Source organism: Schistocerca cancellata, chromosome 9, assembly GCF_023864275.1.
Source record: "Schistocerca cancellata isolate TAMUIC-IGC-003103 chromosome 9, iqSchCanc2.1, whole genome shotgun sequence".
NCBI lineage: Eukaryota > Metazoa > Arthropoda > Insecta > Orthoptera > Acrididae > Schistocerca > Schistocerca cancellata.
This window is the reverse complement of record NC_064634.1, coordinates 356227446-356250919: the sequence shown is the minus strand read 5'-3', so window position 1 is coordinate 356250919 and position 23474 is coordinate 356227446. Positions and strand designations below refer to the sequence as shown.

The 23474-nt window shown below is 40.1% G+C and overlaps 1 protein-coding gene across 1 annotated transcript in view; it reads left to right on the top strand.

The window, feature by feature from the left end:
• The window catches only part of LOC126100180 (eukaryotic translation initiation factor 3 subunit C), a 66485-nt gene that overhangs the window by 12912 nt on the left and 30099 nt on the right, over positions 1-23474 (top strand). The window contains exons 6-11 of the mRNA XM_049910740.1: positions 1532-1629; positions 1715-1842; positions 1947-2091; positions 5300-5562; positions 13600-13809; positions 22581-22734. Of these exons, the coding sequence (XP_049766697.1) occupies positions 1532-1629; positions 1715-1842; positions 1947-2091; positions 5300-5562; positions 13600-13809; positions 22581-22734 (998 nt within the window). The remainder of the gene's footprint in view (positions 1-1531; positions 1630-1714; positions 1843-1946; positions 2092-5299; positions 5563-13599; positions 13810-22580; positions 22735-23474) is intronic.

Below are 23474 nucleotides of genomic sequence, written 5' to 3'. Positions count from 1 at the left end.
GGTTAGAACCAAGGGCATGTTGTCAACACAAGTTCTAATGTACAGGGTCCTGAGAAACTGAGGGAAAAATTCAGATGGCACACATGGTGAAATGGGCGCAGATTTCACGATTGTTATGTTGTAGAGCATGCTGTGCTACAGGGTATTGTGTGTTGCCAATATAAACACACTATGTCCATTCATTCTAACTGAAAACTTGTTGGTGGTCATACTAGTGTACCACAAGGTTGAACAGTGTTTACGTAACAGCTGGTACATGACATTTGTCATTCCACAGGTGACTCCCTCTTACATAGTCTATGTTGTGCCAGTTATAAGGTGATGGTAGGAGGGTGCATAGGGCAAGTCCTGCAGTGTGGGCAGTCCCAGAGGTAGGGCAATAGGTGCATAAGGAGCACAGGGTATGACCAGGATATTGTGGGAGGGGAGGGGGTGCTGAAAGCTGTTCTAGGTGTGGTGGACAAATTCAAGCCCTGAAATAAGTTCCATTCTGGCCAGCATTCCTTAATGTCATACTCTATGGGAACTAATACATTAAAGATGAGTTCATATAAATATTTTATTCGCGGGGTTGCTGCTAATGAAAACGCGGCAGGACGTACGGGACCGGCCCGCGAACAAACAAGACGAACAAATGGGAATGGAAGGACAAGCACGACGACAGACAACCGAGCAAGACACCAAGATCAACAACAACACAATGTAAACACAATGTCTGTAAGCGAGATGTCAACTGAATCAACGCAAATACCAGACTATCTCGCTGAGTGAGATGCAGTTGCCTAAATACACAACAGGGTATGTCGCTATTGGCTGCTGGGACCACGTGCTCCACAGTGGCGCCCTCAGGTTAGACTCGAGGCCAGGTGCGCCCGCAGCCATGGCTTACGGCATGACTGCTGCAGTGGCTTCTAGTGATCATTGAGTTCCATGCCGTCTAGCATTTGAAACCCACGGCGCTTGGTATCATACCAACCAAAGCATCCATGTGCAACTTTCCAAATTGCAAGTGTTGACCAGAACATTAACTTAGGCCTTTGATTTGTTTACACCCTGTTAAGCACTTGGAAGTTGTTGCTGTGCAAAGTTTGTATAGTGCTGTGTAGTCAGCATAAGTAGAAATTATATTTTTCGAAGTATCTTGTGCACCAAGATTAAACCAGTGGATTCTACTAACTAACTCCTTCTAATTGAATGAAAATATTTCTTGTAGATCATTACTTTCAGTGCTTACTTGTTTTGTTTTTTTCTGTCTTGCCCTAGCTGCAGGACAAACCCCACAGTGCTACAAACTATCAGTAAAATAGTGTACCATCTGATGATGAATTGCTAGGCAACTTTAATCCAGGTATAATAAAAATTGAACTATAACAAAAGGCGATTGGTTACAGTTGTTTCTGAAAATCTGTGTTTTAAATTGTAATTTTTGTACTTTCATCTAGGGTTTCAGAGCATAGTGGTGATGGTGTTGGTGGTAGTAATGATGATGTTGTGTCCAACGAATTATCTCTATTTTTTCTGCTATCTTTAGAAGATGAAGGAGATTCTGAAGAAGATGAGAAGCCCTCGGCTACATTTAAGAAAGCTGGGTCAGAAGGAAGCACTTTTGATTCTAGCAAGTTCTTGAAGGTTAGTTTTATTTGATTACTCTATTTATACTTAGTATTATATCTCTAATGAACAGATTTACTTATAAGAATACTTTATTTTACAGAAATCTGGTGATGAAGATGAAGGAAGTGATAGTTCCACTGACTGGGGTTCAAGTACCGAATCTGAATCAGAAAGTAGCGATGATGATGATAAGTATAATGTGAATCTCCGAGAACGCTTCTTGAAAAAGTATGTATGAAAGAAAAATGGAAATAGGAGATATCTGATATTCTAATAAGTGTTTGTATTTGGGTCATTGCCTACTGCACTTTATTTATCCTATTTCTTATTAGAACTACAGACAAGGAGGAAGAGGAAAAAAAGGAACGCAAAGACAAAAAGGAACGAAAGGAGAAAGAGAGAACGCGGAGGAAGGAAGAAGAAGAAGATGCCGAAGGAGAATGGGAAACTGTTAGAGGGGGTGTTGCAATACCTTCAGTAAGTTGTATTTGCTTTAAAATAGCATGCACGTTTCATTAATGAAAGTAATATAAATATCAGAATGAACTAAGCACTGTCTATAAGTAAGTTTTGGGTATTGTCATATCCGTTTGTGGCATACAGAGTATCTTTCCTAGGAATTGTCAGGTGCATTTTCTCTGGTGTCTCGGCAGATATTCGTAGTTTGGTTTTTGCTGTGTGTAGCTGGATTCGAATCTCTCATGCGACACCCACTGTCGATATAAAGCATCAGTTTGTTTCCTGACGAACAAACAAAATTATTATTATTTTTGAAAGTATACATGTCCATTCAATAGAATGGTCCCAAATTAGTCTAGTTTGGTATTTGTTTTATCTATATAAGTTGACAGGGACAGTAAAACACAAAGAGTAACAAGTACTCTTGCAACAACTCAAATGCTGCCCTGCCCCGTGCTGTCTGCTACCGCCGTGCGGCAGCACTCATTCTTTGTTAGAGTTCTGATTCTTCTTCATGTCTTACTTTCACTGTTGATATATATTGATAAAACAAATATCACTCTAGGCTAATTTGGGACCATTCCGTAGAATGGGCACATAAAATTCCGCTTTAAAAATTATTTTGTTTGTAACAAGACCCAAAACAATGCTTTTCTTTGATACTGGGCATCACACGATGGCCAGTGTTTGTTTGTGCTGACCCCAGGTACATATTGTATACATTTGCCAAAACGAGAAAGAAAGTGCACCTGACAAGTCTTAGAAGGGATATCCTTTGTAATGAACTAAGGATTTTTGTCTATGAATCTAAGATATGTTGTTATACTCTTCATAGGCAAATTAAGGCTTAATATTACTTTCTTTGACAGTTCCTGCAAGTTGAAACTATGTTGCAAACTAGTATTATAACTTGGAGCATTGCCTTTTGTGGGCAGCACTATTACTGAGTGACTTATCGAGATGCTACCCACACCCTGTCTCCACTGCTTCCATGCTGCCAGTACCTTTCTCCTGCCTTCCAAACTTCAGTGACTTGCTTGTGTGTATTTTGGCAGAATAATGTTTTTGATGGAAAATGTTTACCAGTTGCGATATGTTATGTTGATTTATTCCCACCTCATAGTTGAAAGCATCTGATGTGGACAAATTGAGTAAAGTTGCATATTGCTCCCAAGGTCTACTACTGTAGTAATTGTGGAGATATTGTTTCTTCAATTATTTGACAAGAAAATAAATAGCATAAACATCTTCAGCTAGTTCAGTAAAACAGTTTTCACTTTAGGGATATCTAGCTGAATGTACTTGCTCTTGCAGGGAACATAAAATATTTAAATTTTACTATCTTAGGTACTGATATAAGATCATCTTATTTGTTGTAGGGTTAGTTAGAAAATAATTTAACCCTGCAGTGAAGTTATCTGTTTACTCTGCCGCAGTTATTGTTCAAAAAGGCACATTTTTAATATTGAAGAGTGAACAGAGAAAAATTGTAGAAACATTTTACTCTCAGGTATTGCTAAAGGGTGTGCTCCTAGGTTCCATTACTTTTGAGTGATGCCACTAATCATCTTTAAGTTATCTTTGCACCAGATGCTTATAACTTGCTTTTTGTAATATAATGTAAATGTGTACTTTCTTCTTGCTACCCCTTACCTCGGAAAGATTGCCCGAGAGTCATTAGTTGGAGTTTCGTGTGTATTTTGTCATCATATTAATATTATACAGATGTTTTTCAGAAACAGAAATTTACTTCCTTTATAAAAGTGGTAAAACATGTAATAAATGTTACTACCCTGTTCTGAATATTGATTAACAATATTGGTCTTCATACATCATTACCTCCTTTTGGGTAATTGCACTTCTGTGTGCAAGTTACAGTTCATTTTAGTATTTAGAATTTGGGGATTGCTCTTCTTAACATTTATTTTGGACAGCACAGTTAAATTGAAGACAGGTTGAGCAATCTCTAGAACTAATTGTATTGTGGAAGCACAAATTTTCAAATTCCAGAATGAAGTTTTTTCACACGTCAGTCACACTGGCATTATTAAATGCAGTCTTGACTGTATTTTCAAGGGAAAGCTTCATTGCTGTAGTGAAGCAAACACACACTACAGTAAATGAGAATCACAATCTTCAGACTGAAATTAGCAGTGACCATCAAGTATTACCACACTAGGAAAAATGAAATGTTGGGTTCACAGTAAATGTACTTGATATCTGGTCATATCATTGTCTCCTGTTCGCAGCTATGCCAGTAAATGTGATATGCCATAGAAGTAGATTGTATCTGCTACAGGATCAGGCATATGGTTGGCCCAAGCATTTGTTACTCACAAGGTAAATGTTAAAAGATGACAAAAAACCACAAGTGAAATATGTATATTATTGATTTTTTTACTGGTATTTGGATGACACTGTTTCATTGTAGTTGCACAGGTGTTAAGCCAATGGACTCCTATCTGAGAGGAGTGAAATTTGAGTCTCTGTCATGTCATCCGATTCAGGTTTTGTGTGTTTGCTAACTGATTACAGAAAATGCCACGATAGTCCCTTCGAAAAGGACATACCTATTTTCTTCCCCACCTTTGTCCATTTGAAACTTGGGCTGTTGAACCCTGCTTTTCCCTAAAAATTAATTTATATTTTTCCGCCTTAATAAACATATATGAGAGGGTATTGATTATGGATAGATATGAGTTTTTGATTATCTACAGCAGACATAAATGTTAAAACTTTCTGGAAGATTAAAACTGTGTATTGGACTGAGACAGAAACCCTTAACCTTTACCTTTTGCTAACAATTGTTCTATAAACTAAGCTATCTGGGCAAGATTCATGACCAGCTGTCACAGCTTTACTTCTGCTGGTACCCCTCTCCTACTTTCCAAACTTAATAGAAGTTGTCCTGCATACCTGGCAGAATTAAAGATGTGAGAGCTAGTCATGAGTCGTGCCTGGGTTGCTAAGTCAGTGAGCAATTGACTGTGGACGTTTCCAGGTTCACATCCCAATTTTGATTACCAGGAAACTTGAAACCAATACACGCGGCTGTGCAGAGTGAAAAGTCATTCTGAGGACATAGATGTCCTCTGCTATGGAGTTTGTTTCAAACGGTCTTTCGCTGTTTGTTTCTGAATGATGTTCATAGATTATCATCAAAATTCACTTTGCTTTAGTCATTGTAGTATAAATTGTATTTGACACACATTGTCGTTTCTTACAGGAAAAGCCAAAAATGTTTGCAAAAGATGCTGAAATTGATACAAATTTGGTCCTTAAGAAGTTGAATGAGATAATAGCAGCAAGAGGCAAAAAACGCACAGATCGACGAGAACAGATAGAACTTCTGCATGAACTGCATAGCATAGCTCAAGTACACAACTTGGGACATGCTGTATATGTCAAAATAGAACTTGCTATTGTATCTGCAATCTTTGATTATAATCCGAAGGTTTCAGATGCAATGAAGCCAGAATATTGGGCAAAGTAAGTATGCAAATATAGATTTGTGCCAGACATTGGCTTTATTTGTCAGTGATAACATTCGGGTTGGTTACCAACACCTTGGAGGAGGGATAATGAGAGTAACTTAACATAGTTATAGAACTAAAATAAATTATCTGGCAGGAACGATTATGCTTCATCTCTAATGGTGTTGTTGTGAACGAGACATCTATCTCTAGCCTTCCATATTGTATCAAACAGCAGAAAGTCCAGGATAGAATAACAACAGATAGACTGCTATACACTATATAGAGGAGACATCGAATCACAGACAGGCACAACAAAAAGCTTTTGGCCAAAAGGCCTTCTTCCACAGGGGAAAACACATTCACACAAGCACAACTCTCACATATGTCCACTGTCTCTGGCCGCTGTCGGCGGACTACAGGCTACATTTGTGCCTGATGACAGAAGAAATCTGATGGGGCTAAGGAGGCAGCATTGGGCAGGGACGGGGGCAGGGGAGGGATAGCAAGGTAGGGGCAGTGGAAGATGTAGCGCTTGTTGTCGGAGCTACAGGGACATGGTAGTGTGAGGGTAGGGCTGCTAGATGCACGTGGCTGCTAACTATTATGTAGTGTCCATAATTAAGGATTCACCAAAAAATACTCAAGTAGACATATTACAATTTGATGTTTCGAAATATTGAAGAAAGTGCTATACGCATTTGCTACCAAAATATTTTATAGATAGTAATTTTGTCCTCATGGTGTACTAAATGCACATTTACACTGAGTTTGTAACATGATTTGCAGTTAGTATTGGGCCATCAATGTTTGCAACATGTTGTCAGTACCTTGGCAACACAAAACCAGTGTTCCCCAGCTGTGTCGCTATATAGGTTGGAGGAACATTTTTCTTGACCTGCTATCGTCAGATGCCACTATGCTGTGGTAGTGTTTGTTTTTTCTCTGTCTGTAGTGTTACATGTCGTCTTTACATGTGTTTGTTTACAAAATGGAGTGGACAAGAAGCGGAATGTGGGAAGTTGTCACACACTGTGAGGCAGAGGAGCATCTCTGTAATGTTTGAAGTCAGTTAAGAAGCATTATACAGAAACGTGACTCGCTTTGCACCAGCAGCAGTGGCACAAATAAAATAAATTCCCTCATTTCTCAATTCATTGACAACAGTGACAACAGGATTCATTATCAGTCTCTGGAAAAATGTGTCATCAGCACATTACTTGGGCTACCACCATACGGAAGGGGGGTGACAACAAAAAAAGTGTATGATGGTTTCTGTGAGACAGAAATTAAGCTGCAGACAGTAGTAAACATGGATGGGGTGGCAGGATCATCAACTGTAGATTCCCCCTTTACATTCATTGCAAGTGTGATTGACATTGATGTTGAAGTAGTTTCCTTGATTGAAGATGATAATTTTGATTAATTTTAATATGGAAACAAAAATAAATATATGATCAATTAAATACAGAAAATGTCTGAAGTAAAGTGTTTAAAGCCCTAAATCAGGCCTCTGATTTTATAAATTTTCTGGGTGCCAGTGGGGAAGGGGGAGGGGGGGACTTGGTCTGACACCCCTACATATTTGTCATTTAATTACTGACAACCTCTTCTCAAGGTTTGCAGCTATGGGTGCAGTCAGGTTGTTCGTGGAAAGGGAGGGGAGGGGGAAGATAAGAAGCAGAGAAGGGGGAGCAAAAACCCTAGTGAGTTTGTTTAGTGGAATAGAAGTCTGTGTAGTGCTGGAGCGGCAGCAAGGAAGAGGTTAAGAAGGTGAAGGAAAGGGACTAACGTTGGTTGAGGCCAGGAGTCTTACGGGTACTGCAGGGCGAGTTCCCACCTTCATGGTTATGAGAAGCTGGTGTTGGTAGGTAGGATCCAGATGAAGCAGGCTGAGAAGCAGTCATTGATATAAAGCACAGTGTGCTGGGCAGCATGTTCAGCTACTGGAGGGTCCAACTGTCTCTTGGCCTAAGTTTGTCGGTGGCCATTCATGTGGACAGACAGCATGTTAATTGGTGAGGAAACTGGATAATTTTGTATTTTATCCAGGAAATTGGATAATTTTGTATTTCATCCATCCCAGTTGCAATTGATATAAAATATTTGCTGCAGTGCTTACTGGTTTCAGGCTACCAACCAATTCTCAGACAGTACACCTTGTTATTAGCTAGAACTATTTGTACAATATGGTGCTGAAATGCATGAGTAGCTCCTGTACAGAATGATATACTGTGTGCAAGTACCCTTGTGGATTTAGCCTATGTGTCTGTTGCACCAGACTGAGAACCAAACTCAAGTGCAACAGACACAGAAGCTAATGTCAGTGAGGGTACTTGTTTCTCACGCAGGTACAACCGGATCATGTGGGAAAAACCCAAGGATTTTTTCATCTGGGAGAAAACTGGGAAAAACAAGGTATTTTTTTAGAATTCCAGGAATTTTTTATTGTCGTAGTTCTCATTTAAATTTTTCTAATTTTGACTGATAAGAACTGATACTCTAACAAAGAATTTTACTTTAGCCCACTACTGCAGAGTAGTACTGCAGTATTAAAACATTAGCGAGAGCGAAACACCAAACTGAAACTTAAATTGAAAAGAAAATGTGCCATTCACAGCAAAACAGTACACACACAAGCATCTGCTGACAGCAAAATGTGTCAGAGGCACTAGGAAGAAAACTATGCAATACTTCATAACAATGAACTGCTTTTGATGTGTGTGACATCACACTGTTTACATCAGTTACTAGTAGGCTTATGTGTATGCGCGGAGCTGAAGTCACATATGAGATTAACATATGTTACTAGTTTCAGTTTTCTGACTTGATTTCCATGTTATTGGCAATCAAATGTTAATAGTCATGCAGAACAATGTAGTTATTTTTGTCAGTTTTCTAAAGAAGTTTGGCTTTTATTAATCTTTTCCTTAGAGGCAACCAATTTTTTTGAAACAAAATGTATTTTTTAACCATTGGCTAGTTTCAACTGTTCGCTGAATTTCAAGTGCATATTTTCGTCTTCTGTCACATTTGTCATAATGCCATAATAAAGAACCAAACATGAGATAATACAGTACTGGTACCTCAAGAAAATTGGCATCCAGAAAACCACACTGAACAGCTTAATACTATGCAGAGGCCTACTTCAGTTCAAATCTGGACATACGAATGTGCACTTTAAGCTGAATTACGCATTTTAATATGGTTTCCAAAATCCTGGTTCTGTTGAAGTATTCTGATGCTCTGTTTCTTTTTTGACGTAAGGTAAGATCTCTTAATGCTATACACATATGAACATACGTCAGTGGTCAGTTGAAGATGACGAAGAAGACAAATTTGGTCAGTAATATTGAATAAAATATTTAGTTTCAATGATATTGACGGCTTAAGCAGAATTTTACAAATCTGCCTTCTGTGAAACACAGTGTTTTTCTGTTGTTTGTGTCATAAATTTACAGGACACCATTCTTCGGTAAATTAGAGGTTGGCAGGACATTGTGTTTTATCATTGTAACTCCACAAGAGGTTTTATATTTACTCCTGGAAGAGAATATAAACTGCCAGTTATATAGTTTCTTGGCTTCATAGGTAATCTTATTAATTTTTTATACCATTTGAAAAAGTCTTGGAAAAACTTATTGTCCATAGTTCTGGTTATACAAACAAGTTTTTTTCGTTTTTGCAAACAATTAATATTCCTTTGTAGTAGCTTCTTGCAGTGCTGTGTGATGTGAACCTGATTGGAAATTCTACATAACAGTACTGTAGAGGACAAATATGCTACAGTCACAACATAGCAAAATATTAGTGATAGCAAAATATTAGTGATAGCAAAATATTAGAGTACTTTGAGTTGCAGAGTCTAGTTTTGAAATGAATATTATGCCAAGGACAGCTTTCTTATTTTGCATTTCTTATCTGGATAGGATAGGACGAAACAGTTGCCCTAAATACAATAATGCTTTATATCCCTTCCGAACAACATACTGCAGTGTTGCACATGGTCAAGTAATGGCCCACTAACCTTGAAATTCCAAACAGATACGTATGAACAGAGCAAACACCAAGCCTGTGTTTTCTATTTTACCGTAAGTGTGCATGCGCAGTAATGCCTATTTTCTGGCGCTCTCTTACAGTTGTTTAAATGAACCTATTTGTGACAGGTTGCGGGAAGATATTGTGAATAATGGTCTGAGAACTATTACTTTCAAAGTAAATTTCCTTTCACGCAAGATGAATTATGTTGTGTGCTAATGTGTGATGAATTTCTTAAATTGCAGAGAGTTTGCCTCAAATTCAGAACTCAGTACTTTGAGGACCAGCCAGTTAGATAAAATTCAGTTGCAGAGACCAGACATTTATGTCATTATTTAAAAATTTTCATTTGTGTTTTATATATTTGAAAGGTTAATGTGCAAAAAAGACCAATATTATGAAACCTTAGCTTTGCTTTCTAGCTTTCGCAACCAACGGTTGCCTCGTCAGGAAAGAGGGAAGGAGAGAGAAAGACGAAAGGATTTGGGTTTTAAGGGAGAGGGTAAGGAGTCATTCCAATCCCGGGAGCGGAAAGACTTACCTTAGGGGGAAAAAAGGACGGGTATACACTCGCGCACACACACACATATCCATCCACACACATACAGACACAAGCAGACATATACAGAGGCAAAGAGTTTGGGCAGAGATGTCAGTGGAGGCGGAAGTGCAGGGGCAAAGATGTTGTTGAATGACAGGTGAGGTATGAGTGGCGGCAACTTGAAATTAGCGGAGATTGAGGCCTGGTGGATAACGAGAAGAGAGGATATATTGAAGAGCAAGTTCCCATCTCCGGAGTTCGGATAGGTTGGTGTTAGTGGGAAGTATCCAGATAACCCGGACGGTGTAACACTGTGCCAAGATGTGCTGGCCATGCACCAAGGCATGTTTAGCCACAGGGTGATCCTCATTACCAACAAACACTGTCTGCCTGTGTCCATTCATGCGAATGGACAGTTTGTTGCTGGTCATTCCCACATAGAATGTGTCACAGTGTAGGCAGGTCAGTTGGTAGATCACGTGGGTGCTTTCACACGTGGCTCTGCCTTTGATCGTGTACACCTTCCGGGTTACAGGACTGGAGTAGGTGGTGGTGGGAGGGTGCATGGGACAGGTTTTACACCGGGGGCGGTCACAAGGGTAGGAGCCAGAGGGTAGGGAAGGTGGTCTGGGGATTTCATAGGGATGAACTAAGAGGTTACGAAGGTTAGGTGGATGGCGGAAAGACACTCTTGGTGGAGTGGGTAGGATTTCATGAAGGATGGATCTCATTTCAGGGCAGGATTTGAGGAAGTCGTATCCCTGCTGGAGAGCCACATTCAGAGTCTGATCCAGTCCCGGAAAGTATCCTGTCACAAGTGGGGCACTTTTGTGGTTCTTCTGTGGGAGGTTCTGGGTTTGAGAGGATGAGGAAGTGGCTCTGGTTATTTGCTTTTGTACCAGGTCGGGAGGGTAGTTGCGGGATGCGAAAGCTGTTGTCAGGTTGTTGGTGTAATGGTTCAGGGATTCTGGACTGGAGCACATTTGTTTGCCACAAAGACCTAGGCTGTAGGGAAGGGACCATTTGATGTGGAATGGGTGGCAGCTGTCATAATGGAGGTACTGTTGCTTGTTGGTGGGTTTGATGTGGACGGACGTGTGAAGCTGGCCATTGGACAGGTGGAGGTCAACATCAAGGAAAGTGGCATGGGATTTGGAGTAGGACCAGGTGAATCTGATGGAACCAAAGGAGTTGAGGTCGGAGAGGAAATTCTGGAGTTCTTCTTCACTGTGAGTCCAGATCATGAAGATGTCATCAATAAATCTGTACCAAACTTTGGGTTGACAGGCCTGGGTAACCAAGAAGGCTTCCTCTAAGCGACCCATGAATAGGTTGGCGTACGAAGGGGCCATCCTGGTACCCATGGCTGTTCCCTTTAATTGTTGGTATGTCTGGTCGTGCGGGATATTTGTGTATAAGGAAGTGGCATCAATGGTTACAAGTATGGTTTCTGGGGGTAACGGATCGGGTAAGGATTCCAGGCATTCGAGAAAGAGGTTGGTGTCTTTGATGAAGGATGGGAGACTGCATGTAATGGGTTCAAGGTGTTGATCTACGTAGGCAGAGATACGTTCTGTGGGGGCTTGGTAACCAGCTACAATGGGGCGGCCGGGATGATTGGGTTTGTGAATTTTAGGAAGAAGGTAGAAGGTAGGGGTGCGGGGTGTCTGTGGGGTCAGGAGGTTGATGGAGTCAGGTGAAAGGTTTTGTAGGGGGCCTAAGGTTATGAGGATTCCTTGAAGCTCTGCCTGGACATCAGGAATGGGATTACCTTGGCAAACTTTGTATGTGGTGTTGTCTGAAAGCTGACGCAGTCCCTCAGCCACATACTCCCGACGATCAAGTACCACGGTCGTGGAACCCTTGTCCGCCGGAAGAATGACGATGGACCGGTCAGCCTTCAGATCATGGATAGCCTGGGCTTCAGCAGTGCTGATGTTGGGAGTAGGATTAAGGTTTTTTAAGAAGGATTGTGAGGCAAGGCTGGAAGTCAGAAATTCCTGGAAGGTTTGGAGAGGGTGATTTTGAGGAAGAGGAGGTGGGTTCCGCTGTGACGGAGGACGGAACTGTTCCAGGCAGGGTTCAATTTGTATAGTGTCTTGGGGAGTTGGATCATTAGGGGTAGGATTAGGATCATTTTTCTTCGTGGCAAAGTGATACTTCCAGCAGAGAGTACGAGTGTAGGACAGTAAATCTTTGACGAGGGCTGTTTAGTTGAATCTGGGAGTGGGGCTGAAGGTGAGGCCTTTGGATAGGACAGAGGTTTCGGATTGGGAGAGAGGTTTGGAGGAAAGGTTAACTACTGAATTAGGGTGTTGTGGTACCAGATTGTATTGATTGGAATTTTGAGGTTTTGGAGGGAGTGGAGCTGGAAGTGGGAGATTGATTAGATGGGAGAGACTGGGTTTGTGTGCAATGAGAGGAGGTTGAGGTTTGCTGGAAAGGTTGTGAAGGGTGAGTTGCCTTTCCGGAGGTGGGAAACCAGGAGATTGGATAGTTTTTTGAGGTGAAGGGTGGCATGCTGTTCTAATTTGCGGTTGGCCTGTAGGAGGATGCTCTGAACCGCCGGTGTGGATGTGGGAGAGGAAAGATTGAGGACTTTTATTAAGGATAGGAGTTGACGGGTGTGTTCATTGGCTGAGTTGATGTGTAGGTGAAGGATTAGGTGGGTGAGGGCAATGGATTGTTCAGTTTGGAACTGGTATAGGGACTGATGGAAAGAAGGGTTGCAGCCAGCGATGGGAACTTTCAGTGTGAGGCCTTTGGGGGTAATGCCAAATGTCAGACAAGCCTGAGAAAATAAAATATGCGAGCGTAATCTGGCTAGGGTGACTTACCAAACACAAGACACGGGAGATCTATTTCTGTACGAATCTGGAAGAGTAATTCTGGTCTGCGAAGGCCACAGTGAGATTCTTGGAAATTCCAGAAATCCAACTGGATTCCAGTCCTTGCTCAAATCCTTAGATTCAGCTCAGGACTTCTTCCCTTGGTCTCTCCTCTCAGCCCTTCCCTTCCCCACTCTCCTGCCTTCTACATGCTTCCTGAAGTCCAGAAACCCCACTAACCAAGACAAGTTATTGTGGCCGGTTACTGTGCCCCCACTTTTTCTGCTAGCATGGACCAACACCTTCAATTTATTATCTGTAGCTGTCCTTTGTGTATAAAAGATATTAACCATTTCCTCCCCCTCTCTACCCCATGCTGCCTCCTTACCCCCCACCACCCATGCCAGATTACTTATCGCATCATGCATAGTTGCAGACCGCAGTCTGGCCTTGGCAACCAAAGATGGATTTCATGTAAGAGAGTTATGCTTGTGTGAATGTGTATATGAGTTTTCTACTTTCGATGAAAGCCTTTTTGTTGAAAGCTGAGATGTTTAGCATTCTATTTCTTACTGTGTAGTGTTTCTCTTTTTTAAATTGTCTTAATGGTATGAAAAGATTAACATAATTCTTCTGTTTTACACAGACTTCTGGATAGCATAGAGCTTTCAATAGCCACTTTGCTATCATCACAGGACATCATTATTGGAGAAGGGGTGCTCGAGGAAAATGAGCAATATGATAAGCCTCCTTACCGAGTAAGAGGGTGTATACTTACAGTAGTTGAGCGCCTTGACGAAGAATTCATTAAATTATTGAAGGAGTGTGATCCTCATAGTAATGAATATGTTGAGAGGTATGTATTACCACAGTGAAAATTATACAGTATTGTATAGATCAATTTTGCCTGTAGGTTGCATAAATGTCATATCCAAAAGGTGATATTTTTCACTGTGTTCCTATTTTTCATGCCTGTTATCTTGCCTTAACTGCTCACATCGGTAGGAGTCCTAGTATAAGTGGACATTATTGTTTTGAATAGCTTGTAGAGTATATTCCAGATGTGTTCAGATGGTGGAAGGGTAGGTTTGAGGAGGATATTTTGAGACCATCAGCAAGTTCATCAGGGTAATTCAGACACATCAAAGAATACATAAGGTTATTGATGGACTTCAGAGAGAAATTGCTTGATACCAGTTCTTAGAAAGTATGAAGTTGTAAGGAGAGAACGTTAAATGAGAAATTTTGGTAACTAGTGAATGGAAGAAACTTTTTCATATTGGTAGACTTTGTGTGGGTTAGTTGGATATCAACACTATCACAATACTACCTGGACTTAACAACATAGAAGGAATTGAACTACCCTGGGCAATTAAAACCTTCTTAAAAATCATTAATACAGTCTCAGTTGCAGGAGTTCACACTTGATTACTTGTTTAGATTGTAAGTGATGATCATCGTCAGATGTAAAATTAAAATTAACTGAAAAATATTAACTGTTTGTTTAGATGGCATAAATAGAAAAAAATATTTAAAATCCAAGACATTAAAATTGGACCCGCATACTGAAATTGTATACATAAACATTGTTAAAAATATACATAAAACAGTATCTGATTAATCATAACTAGTGAAAAGTCACAATTCTTCAAAAAGAACATCATCTCAGAGTTGTGCAATAAAGGTAACAGTACAAATGTATGCTTGCGAGAAGATTCTATGGCACCAAGCATTATGCTGAACCCACTATGTATGATACAAATCCTTCACTATGAATGTTGGGTTGGGGAACCATGAGTGACTCGGCAGACATCAATATGGTAATCGAATTCTTGACATACCTGTCCCAGCATGGCATCGTCGACTGTGGCAGTGACTTCCTTATTCTCTCCCGGAACTCTGCTTTATTGCGTGGTTGAGGCGGTACGTACACCAGATCTTTAATGTGTCCTCACAGAAAAAGTCGCATGGAGTGAGATCTGGTGATTAAGGAGGCCATTTCATGAAACAGCTGTCCCCTTCTATAGCACAGCCGATCCTTTGATGCGGCAGCTCCACATTCAGGTACCCACAAACTTCACAATGAGAATGGGGTGGAGCACAAGCAACTCATTGTAACAAATTCGTTGTGCCAGTGGTAAATGGCCTTCCTTGTTGATGGCTTCTTATCGTACTTGGTTCTGTAGCACACTTGTTTTTGTTGAACTGCAACACAGAGAAAGCTCGCTCCGCACCTGAACTCACAATGTTTGCGACCATTGCTGACTATTGGCAAATTACCAAACTACGCTGCCATGGTATACATGAAAAAAACTTTCAGGCTTTCTCTTCAAAATGACATATGTATGATATCTGTACAGTGTTTGGTTCTTGTGCTGTAAATAATTGAATGTGTTCCTGGACTTTATGTATGCCCTGTATATAGATCAGACTGGTAAAACCTTTGAAATCCTATTTAAAAAAACACCCAGCACTACGAAACACTAAGGCAGCATTTGGAGATAATCTAAATGAAACTAAATGCTCAGTGGGGCCTATAGAGACATATTCTGAAATTTTACGGACATTTTGGAAGAACTTGAAGTATGTGGACCTCATGTGAAAGATTGAGATAAAATAGTTGCTTCAAAAATTCAGTGTACTACAAGAATTTTGATGCCATGCTGTCAGCAGCAGCTCACTACCTTGGCTATAGCCTTGCTTGGCAGAACAAGATCTTAGCAGTGTGCCACACTTAGTGGCAGTGTGGCAAGTGAAAGTGTACACAAGCACACCACCATCTCAGATGCTCTCTGGTGGAAACTCAGTTACTCTGTTTTCGGTCAGTGCTTTCATTTTATGTGAGTTTCAACGACGTGTCATGTACTGATGTTAAGTGCTTTATCTATTTTGCCTCTTAATGCTGAATTAGTTGTATTACCTCTTTAAGGCAGATCTTCATTTTATTTAATAACTTAACAGTATTTTCTCCCTCCCCCCTCCCCCCACCCCCTCCCCCCCATCTTCATTCCTCCCTCCCCTATCCAACACTCATAGTGGGTTCGGTATAATGCTTGATGTCTTGGAATCTGCTCACAAGCATACTTCTGTGCTGTAACCTTTATTGTACAACTCTGACAATTTTCTTCTTTTTGAAGAAATGGGACTTTTCTCTACTTTGTGTTTAATCAGGTACTGTCTTCCTGTATTTATATTTTAAACGTCGGTAATCTGTGTAAATTCAGTGGGCAGGTACAATTTTAATTTCCTTAAGTTTAATTCTTTTTATCTATGTCATCTAAAGAATTGGTCAATAATTTGTGATTCTTCAGTTTCTCCTGGTGTATTGGTTGATCGAACAGTCCATGATCAGATGTGTCACCATCATCTGGTACACTGACAAACTCTGCTCCGGAGGGCACACAGCTGAATAATATCCCCTGCCCCCACGAGCCGCTCCATCTGTGATCAGCACCAATGGCCACGCGTGTGACCTAAGTTCTCTGTCTGCCCTGGTCACCAGATTGTTTTGTTTTTGCTGAGAGTCTTCTTAATTAAAGTTATTGCTGGTTCCCAAGCCTTGCTGAGATTATAGCTGCAATCTCGTACTCCATCCCATGATTTTCGGACAAACAATGCTGCGCAATTGCTGATTCATTGGGATATGTCAGTTAAGTGTGACTCTGGTGTACTTGGTAAAGATCTTTGATGCTATGCACTATCTGTTCAATATGTCTTCCCATATTGACATAGAATCTGGCATATGCTGACCTTCCACAAACTGAGATCATCTTCAGTACTTCCCAATAATGCTTGTGTTTTATTGGGCGGGCAAGACTGTTTTCACTTGATGCTTCTTCAATATGTGTCAGAATTTTCATGATAGTGCGCCAGTGTACAGTATAAAGGCAGTGGGTGTGTCTTCTTCTATGACTTCTTCTGTTAACATAGGTTGTACTGTTGTGGTGGGGCAGAGGATGCACCTAATCTGTCATTCTGTGTACCCGTTTTTTCATAATACAGGTCTGAGATGTTACAGCACCTAGGGCATACTTTGTGTTTGAAATGGTCTACACCCTGTGTACTAGTGTTTCTAGTACCCCTTTTCGTATGCAAAGGGTGGTGGCAGCTGTCTGCATGCAAATGTAGTCAGCATGCGTTTTCTTCCGATACATACCATGACCCAGAATGCCATCAGCTCTTTTCTTGACCATCACATCCAGGAAGGATAATCTTCTTTCTGCATTGGTCTCCATCGTGAATTTGATGTTGGGATCTAAGGAGTTTAAATTTGTAAGGAAATAGCGGGCTTTGTCCCTTCCTTGGAACCAGATGATTAATGTGTCATCCACATCACGGAGAAATCACATGAGTTTCCATTTGGACGACCCCAGGGCTTGCTCCTCAAAATGCTCCATATACAAATTCATGATCACAGGCTAGAGTGGGCTGCCCATTGTGACTCCTTTTTTTTGTTTGTTGTCTTCTCCATTAAGAGAAAATATGTGGAGGACAGGAAATACCTGAAACGTTTGGTCGTCGTCTTGTCAAATTTCCAACCGATAAGCTGTAGTGACTCTCGCAGAAGTACCCTGGTGATTAATGAAATAACGTCAAAACTTACCAGGATATCTGAATCGTTTGCCCTGAAGTTGTTGTTGACAAAATCTGCAGAATTGCGGATGTGATGAGAGCATTTATCCACAGTATTTCCATCAGGTATTTTGCCAGCAAATATGTAGGTGCCCCAGTGTTGCTGACGGTGGGGTGCAATGACACCCTATCTTTGTGAGTTTTAGGGAGTCCGTAAAGTTTTGGCAGTAAAGGCCCTTGAGGTAACAGTTTCTTGGTGACCCCCTCTGATAAATCCGCATCCTTGAGAAGAACCCTAGACTTGTTCTCCACCTTCTTTGTGGGGTCGGTATTGAACTTCCTGTAGGAGTTTTCATCTAGCAGGCTCTACAACTCAGTATAGTTCTTGTGGGAATGAACAGTAGCATTGCCTTTGTCAGCAGGTAAGACAACGATGTCAGGGCACTCTTTCTCAGATCTTGAGTAGCTGCCCTCTCTCTGCTGGTAATGTTAGACTTCGTATGCTTAGTTCCTCTCAGAGCAAGCAGGTTGCAATCCGTAGTTCTTCAGCTGTTTCAGGCAGTAGTTGCACTGCAACTTATTCAACTGCGTTGACAATGTCCATGACTAGTGTGAACTTTGGGGTGGGAGCAGAGTTAAGTCCCTTCTCCAGAATGGAAACTGCATCATCACTCAGCTCCATGTCAAATTGATGACCACCTTGTATGTGGCCTCCAGTGATGGTTTGTCAGAGAGACATGAGAATTTTGGTATTTGATGTCCAGTGGCCTTCCTATTGGCAGAATTGTCTACCACCCAGGTAACGCCATCAATCCAGTTCTAGGTCTAGGAATTAAAAGAATTGGCCAGTTGTAAATGTATTCTAAATAATTCCGGGGACTTGTACTAAAGGCTCTGGTGTGTAAACTGCACTCTCTCACCTACCAAGGCAAGGCTGGCTGTTTTCTAAATCCTCCTGACTGCTGCAGAATTAATGTGATGCATGACCTTAGCAAAGTTTAGCTCAAAATGCTGCTCATGACATCTTTTCTGAAGTGCAAGAGCACTCAGCAAACAGCATCTACAGTGGTGCATCTTGTCGAATTTCTTCATTCTGCAATATACCACCTCCTCGTAAAGGTACACGATGTGATTTTTCAGTTTCTCCCTGTGTTTGTTGATTGAACAGTCTACGGGTATACTTGCAGTTCACAGCATCCAATAGACACAGTATTTTGGTGATCAGACATGGTACCATCATCAGGTGCACTGAAGAACTGAGCTCCTGAGGGGGTGCAGTGACTAATATCACCCTGCACCTGCAAGCCACTCTGTCAGTGTTCCACCGTTGCTGAGAACACCAGAGGCACACTCAACTGCTGTATCCCAACAAGTCAGTGAGCGCAGAGCAATGTTTGTCTGAGACTCACGCAACGTAGTATGAACATACAAGGTTTTGCCACAGACTTCCAAATACTTGGACAGTGTCATTAGAGAGGCCAAAGAAATTTGCATCAGAGATGATCTCATCAACCAAGATTGCAGCTACAATTTTAGCAACACTTGGGAACCAGCACTTAATTTAATTAAGAAGACTCTTGCAAACAAAACAATCTAGCAACCAGAACAGACAGAGAACTTACATCAATGGTATTGCAGACGCTGGCACTAGCATCTCTGCAACTGCCAACACGTGGCTGTGGGCATGGACTGCGGACAGAGCAGGATATAGACGGCCATGCATTCTCTGGAGCTCAGTTTGTCAGTGCAGCTTATGATGGTGACACATCTGATTGCCAAAATACTGTGCCCGTTGGACACTATGAACCAGCAGAACTGTTCGATCAAAGTCAGTTATTAATTGTTTGTTTAATTTTATTTTTATAATTTAAGATGATCATTGTGTATGATAGAAAGTGGTAATAACGCATGAATTTGTGCGAATGAGATTGTAATGATAAAATATTTGAACAGTTGTGGAATCTCTTGGGCAATATCATCCACTATTAATTAAGCACTGTTGCACAGAAAACCCATTTTTATGCTGTTACTGTTGATGCAATTGGATGATTAACCTGTGAGTGTTGAAAAAAAAAATCTACAGTAAGTCAGTAAGTAGCCTATGAGCAAAGGTATTTGTTGTCATATTCTTGATAGGTAATATAAGTAGTGGATTATAGAAAGTCATGATACTGTCCACAGCCTTATCCTATTGAGGTTCTGGCATCAAGAAAGCTGTGGACATAAAAGTGGTGCACGACCTTGTCAACTAAGGAGGGTTTCCAACTCAACAAATAATGAAAACCACTCATTTCACATCTGTGTGCTCTGAGGAATTATTGTTCCGAGTCTTTGCCACCAAGCATTCCAACACATGGCACTCACTTTAATAATTAAGTATGTAATTTTTAAGCTCTGTGAACTTCACTGACTCGTCAGTTAATGACGTTGTGTTGTTAAAGGATTAAAGTTTTATCTGCGACTGACCCTCTTGTGCTAACTGTCTTTTCCCAGATCATGTCCATTTACTCTGCATTATATCACTGTGTCAGGCAGTTTTAATTCAATCACCAACTAACTTTGAAGATACGTCTATGAAATACCAATACGTTTTTGCCATATCCCTTTCATTGGATCCTGGAGATCCCATGTTCCGAAATGGTCTAAGAATCGTACTACTTCCTACAACTTACATGCATAATGATTGTGATGCTAAAGGTAGACACATTCTGGTTCATATGTAGGTCTACTGAATGTCTGAATGCAGCAGATGTTTAAAAAATTCAAAATTTAAATACAACTACAAAATCACATTTATTGGGCAGATTTGCAATTGGAGACTCTTTCCAAACTTTTGTTGTCCAATTAGTGTACAAGAGTTATGTGGTATTTGATAGTTATTGTTTTACCCTTTACTATGTAATAGAGAAGACAAATAGTATTCAGAACTCAAGAAATGCAGCATACAATCTTTCAGCAGACGAAACTGACTTTGCCGTTTTTCTTCAAGATTACTACCTTCCATCCTCTGTTTTAATGTATTTCATTTCTGGTGGATCCATGTCTCATCCACAATAGAAAGTGACTCACAAGATCAGCTATATTCTTTCTACAACAATTCTTAACATTTCTGAGAAATTTGCATTTGTATTGGATCAGCATTGAGCAAATGCAATTCCCATCCTGCGTGAAGATTTATTGTAATAAGGTGCATATGGCATATTTCACACACCTTTAATTTCCAATCTCGCAGTACCATAAACTGCACTTTCTATTTTGAGCTGTGGAGCAGGTTCTTTTGGACAACTTGTGTGTGAATTGCTTTGAAGAGAAATAATACCATGTTTGAATTCAGCCACCCACTTCTTACCTGAAGTACTCGAGTCGTACTCAGGTAGCCAAATGATACGGCGACTGCTCACAATAAGCAGGAAATTGAGGTTTGAGTCCTGGTCCAGCACAAATTTTCACTGTTATCATGCCATTATAAAGGTGATGGTTATCTGTATTCACAACTTAATGTATATTAACAAAAGTATTGTACAGATCCATTTCACATTTTACTTAAATTTTTGCATAACACGGTACCAGTGTAACAAAAGCAAAATGTAAATGCCACCTCTTTACTGGATTGAGAACTTTCCATCTTGCCCTTGTATTTAGTTTCTTCAGATTTTATTTGGACTTGTGAAAATACAGTACATTTCTACAGGGTACCTTGCTTAACTTACAAAATAATTCTACCAGGTTATCAAATACTTCTGTCCATTAAAATCTACAAATTAAAATGCCCTGCCTTGATGTATGGCTTTCTCCTTAAATATGTAGATTCCTGCTTTCAGTGATCCCACTTCCTATGTAATGGTTGCTTGTTATCATCTCACTTTTTATTAAATTATTTTTTTCTTATGTCATGCTTTACATCTTTTTCTCAAGTTTTCATTTCATCTAGTCCAGCCAGCAGAGGAGCAACATTGTGTCCAAAGAAGAGCAGTTTGAGTCAGACATATTTTTGTTGTTATATTTCAACTTTGCAGAGGAAATTGTTAATTTGATAGGTCAGAGGCTTTTATTTTAAAGTATCTGGCAGTCAGTGGTATAATATGGCTGACAAAGGAACTATTGATTTTAAATGCTGACCTGAAAAGAAGAATAATAGCTGTGGAAATGGATTATGTGTAAAGGAGTGCCAGAATATTAAGATTCGAAAAGGAAACTACTAACAAAGTGAGAGCTCGAATGAAGGCAGATGAAATACTGATAGAAATGAAAGAAAATCTCAAAAGTGCTGTGGACATCTGTTGATAATGCCAGATCATCAATGGTCAAAGAAAATTTTTGAATGGAAACCGTACATGGCAGACGTAAACGTGAGAGACCATGACATTCTTGGAATGACCATATCAATGGAAGAATTGGGCATCATGGGATACATAAGGAGGGGGCACTGAATAGAGAGGCTTGGCAGAAGATACCAGAAATGCAACAAAATGTTGCTATTAATTGATCTCTCTATTAATAATAATGATAATAACAATAATGAAGGAAGTTCAGAGGACATGGCTAATTTGGTAGTTCAGAGGATTTTGCTTTGAAGTTTCTGGCAGTTTGTGCTATAATGTAGGCTGACAAAGACAGTAGAGAAGCCAGGTTTAAGTTGTGTTAAGGTCATGTGCATTTTTTGAATTGGTTCCTCAAAACCTGTTCCATCTGAATATGTTGGTGATTCCCATAACAGAGCCACAGTTTAATCTTCCCTATAATATTGAAAATTTGTTATGGTTATAAGTTGAACCTTTGTGTGCAAGTGATATATTTATGCTAAACACACACACAAACACACACACACACACACACACACACACACACACACACACACAAACCCATTAGTAGCATGTAATCTGTGGTTAAGCTTGAAAATGAATTGCTCTGGCTGTTTTATTGAGTTGTGCAAGGCTATTTTAGTATATATGTAAACGAGTTACTTAAGCAAAGAAGTATAAACATGTGTTTGTACATTATTATTAGATTTATATGTTATGTCAACTTCATGTCTTGTTTTCTTCACATAACCAGGTTAAAAGATGAGAAAAGAGTGTCAAATATTATTGACAAGGTACAAGAATATCTTGAAAGACAAGCAGTGCCGTCGGAACTTTGTCGCGTATATCTGCGCAAGATAGAGCATCTTTATTACAAATTTGATCCTGACGTTCTGAAACAGAGACAGGTCAGTAAACATAATTTCAGTGTTTCCTTTTCCTTCTTCTTCTTCTTCTTCTTCTTCTTTTCTTTTCTTTTCCTTCTTCTTCAACAATGTTTAATATGTGATGTAATATTTGCAATGGTATGTGGATATTCATTTTGGTTATTGCACGCACTGTAGATACTGAAGCAGCTATTATTGTTGTTCATTAAGACCTTTGGAAGTAAGCATTGTTGTATGTTGTAACTATCAGTTCATTAAGTAATACATATCTTGTGATGGTAATGCACTGGAAGTATTTCTTTTTTTTATGAAATGCAATTTCTGTGGGATTTGAAACCACTATTTTGATGCCAAAGTAGTCCAGAGCAGTTTTGGCAGCATCGCTACCATTAGTTCTCAAATGAAAATATTACCTTAATATATTGGAATTCAAGTATCTTGGAGACCATATGTGTGATTATCTGAAATATTGCATATAATGGAAACATACTTTTAAAAGATGCCAAAGAGTGGCAGTAGTAGCATATGGGATGTGAGGAGAGGATCATGGAATCATGTTAAGAATAGAGTTTGTGATAGACAAATATCAAACATGAAAGTAACAAAGAAAAGGAAATTGTATGAGATAATTGTCACCATCAGGGTGCAGTTCCAGTTTCCCAGCTGCTTGTGACAAACTTTGTCTAACTTTTTCTACCTTGTACAGCTCTGCATCTCAGATCCTATCTCAAAGGAGACCGCTGTTGGTGACTTCCTCGGCC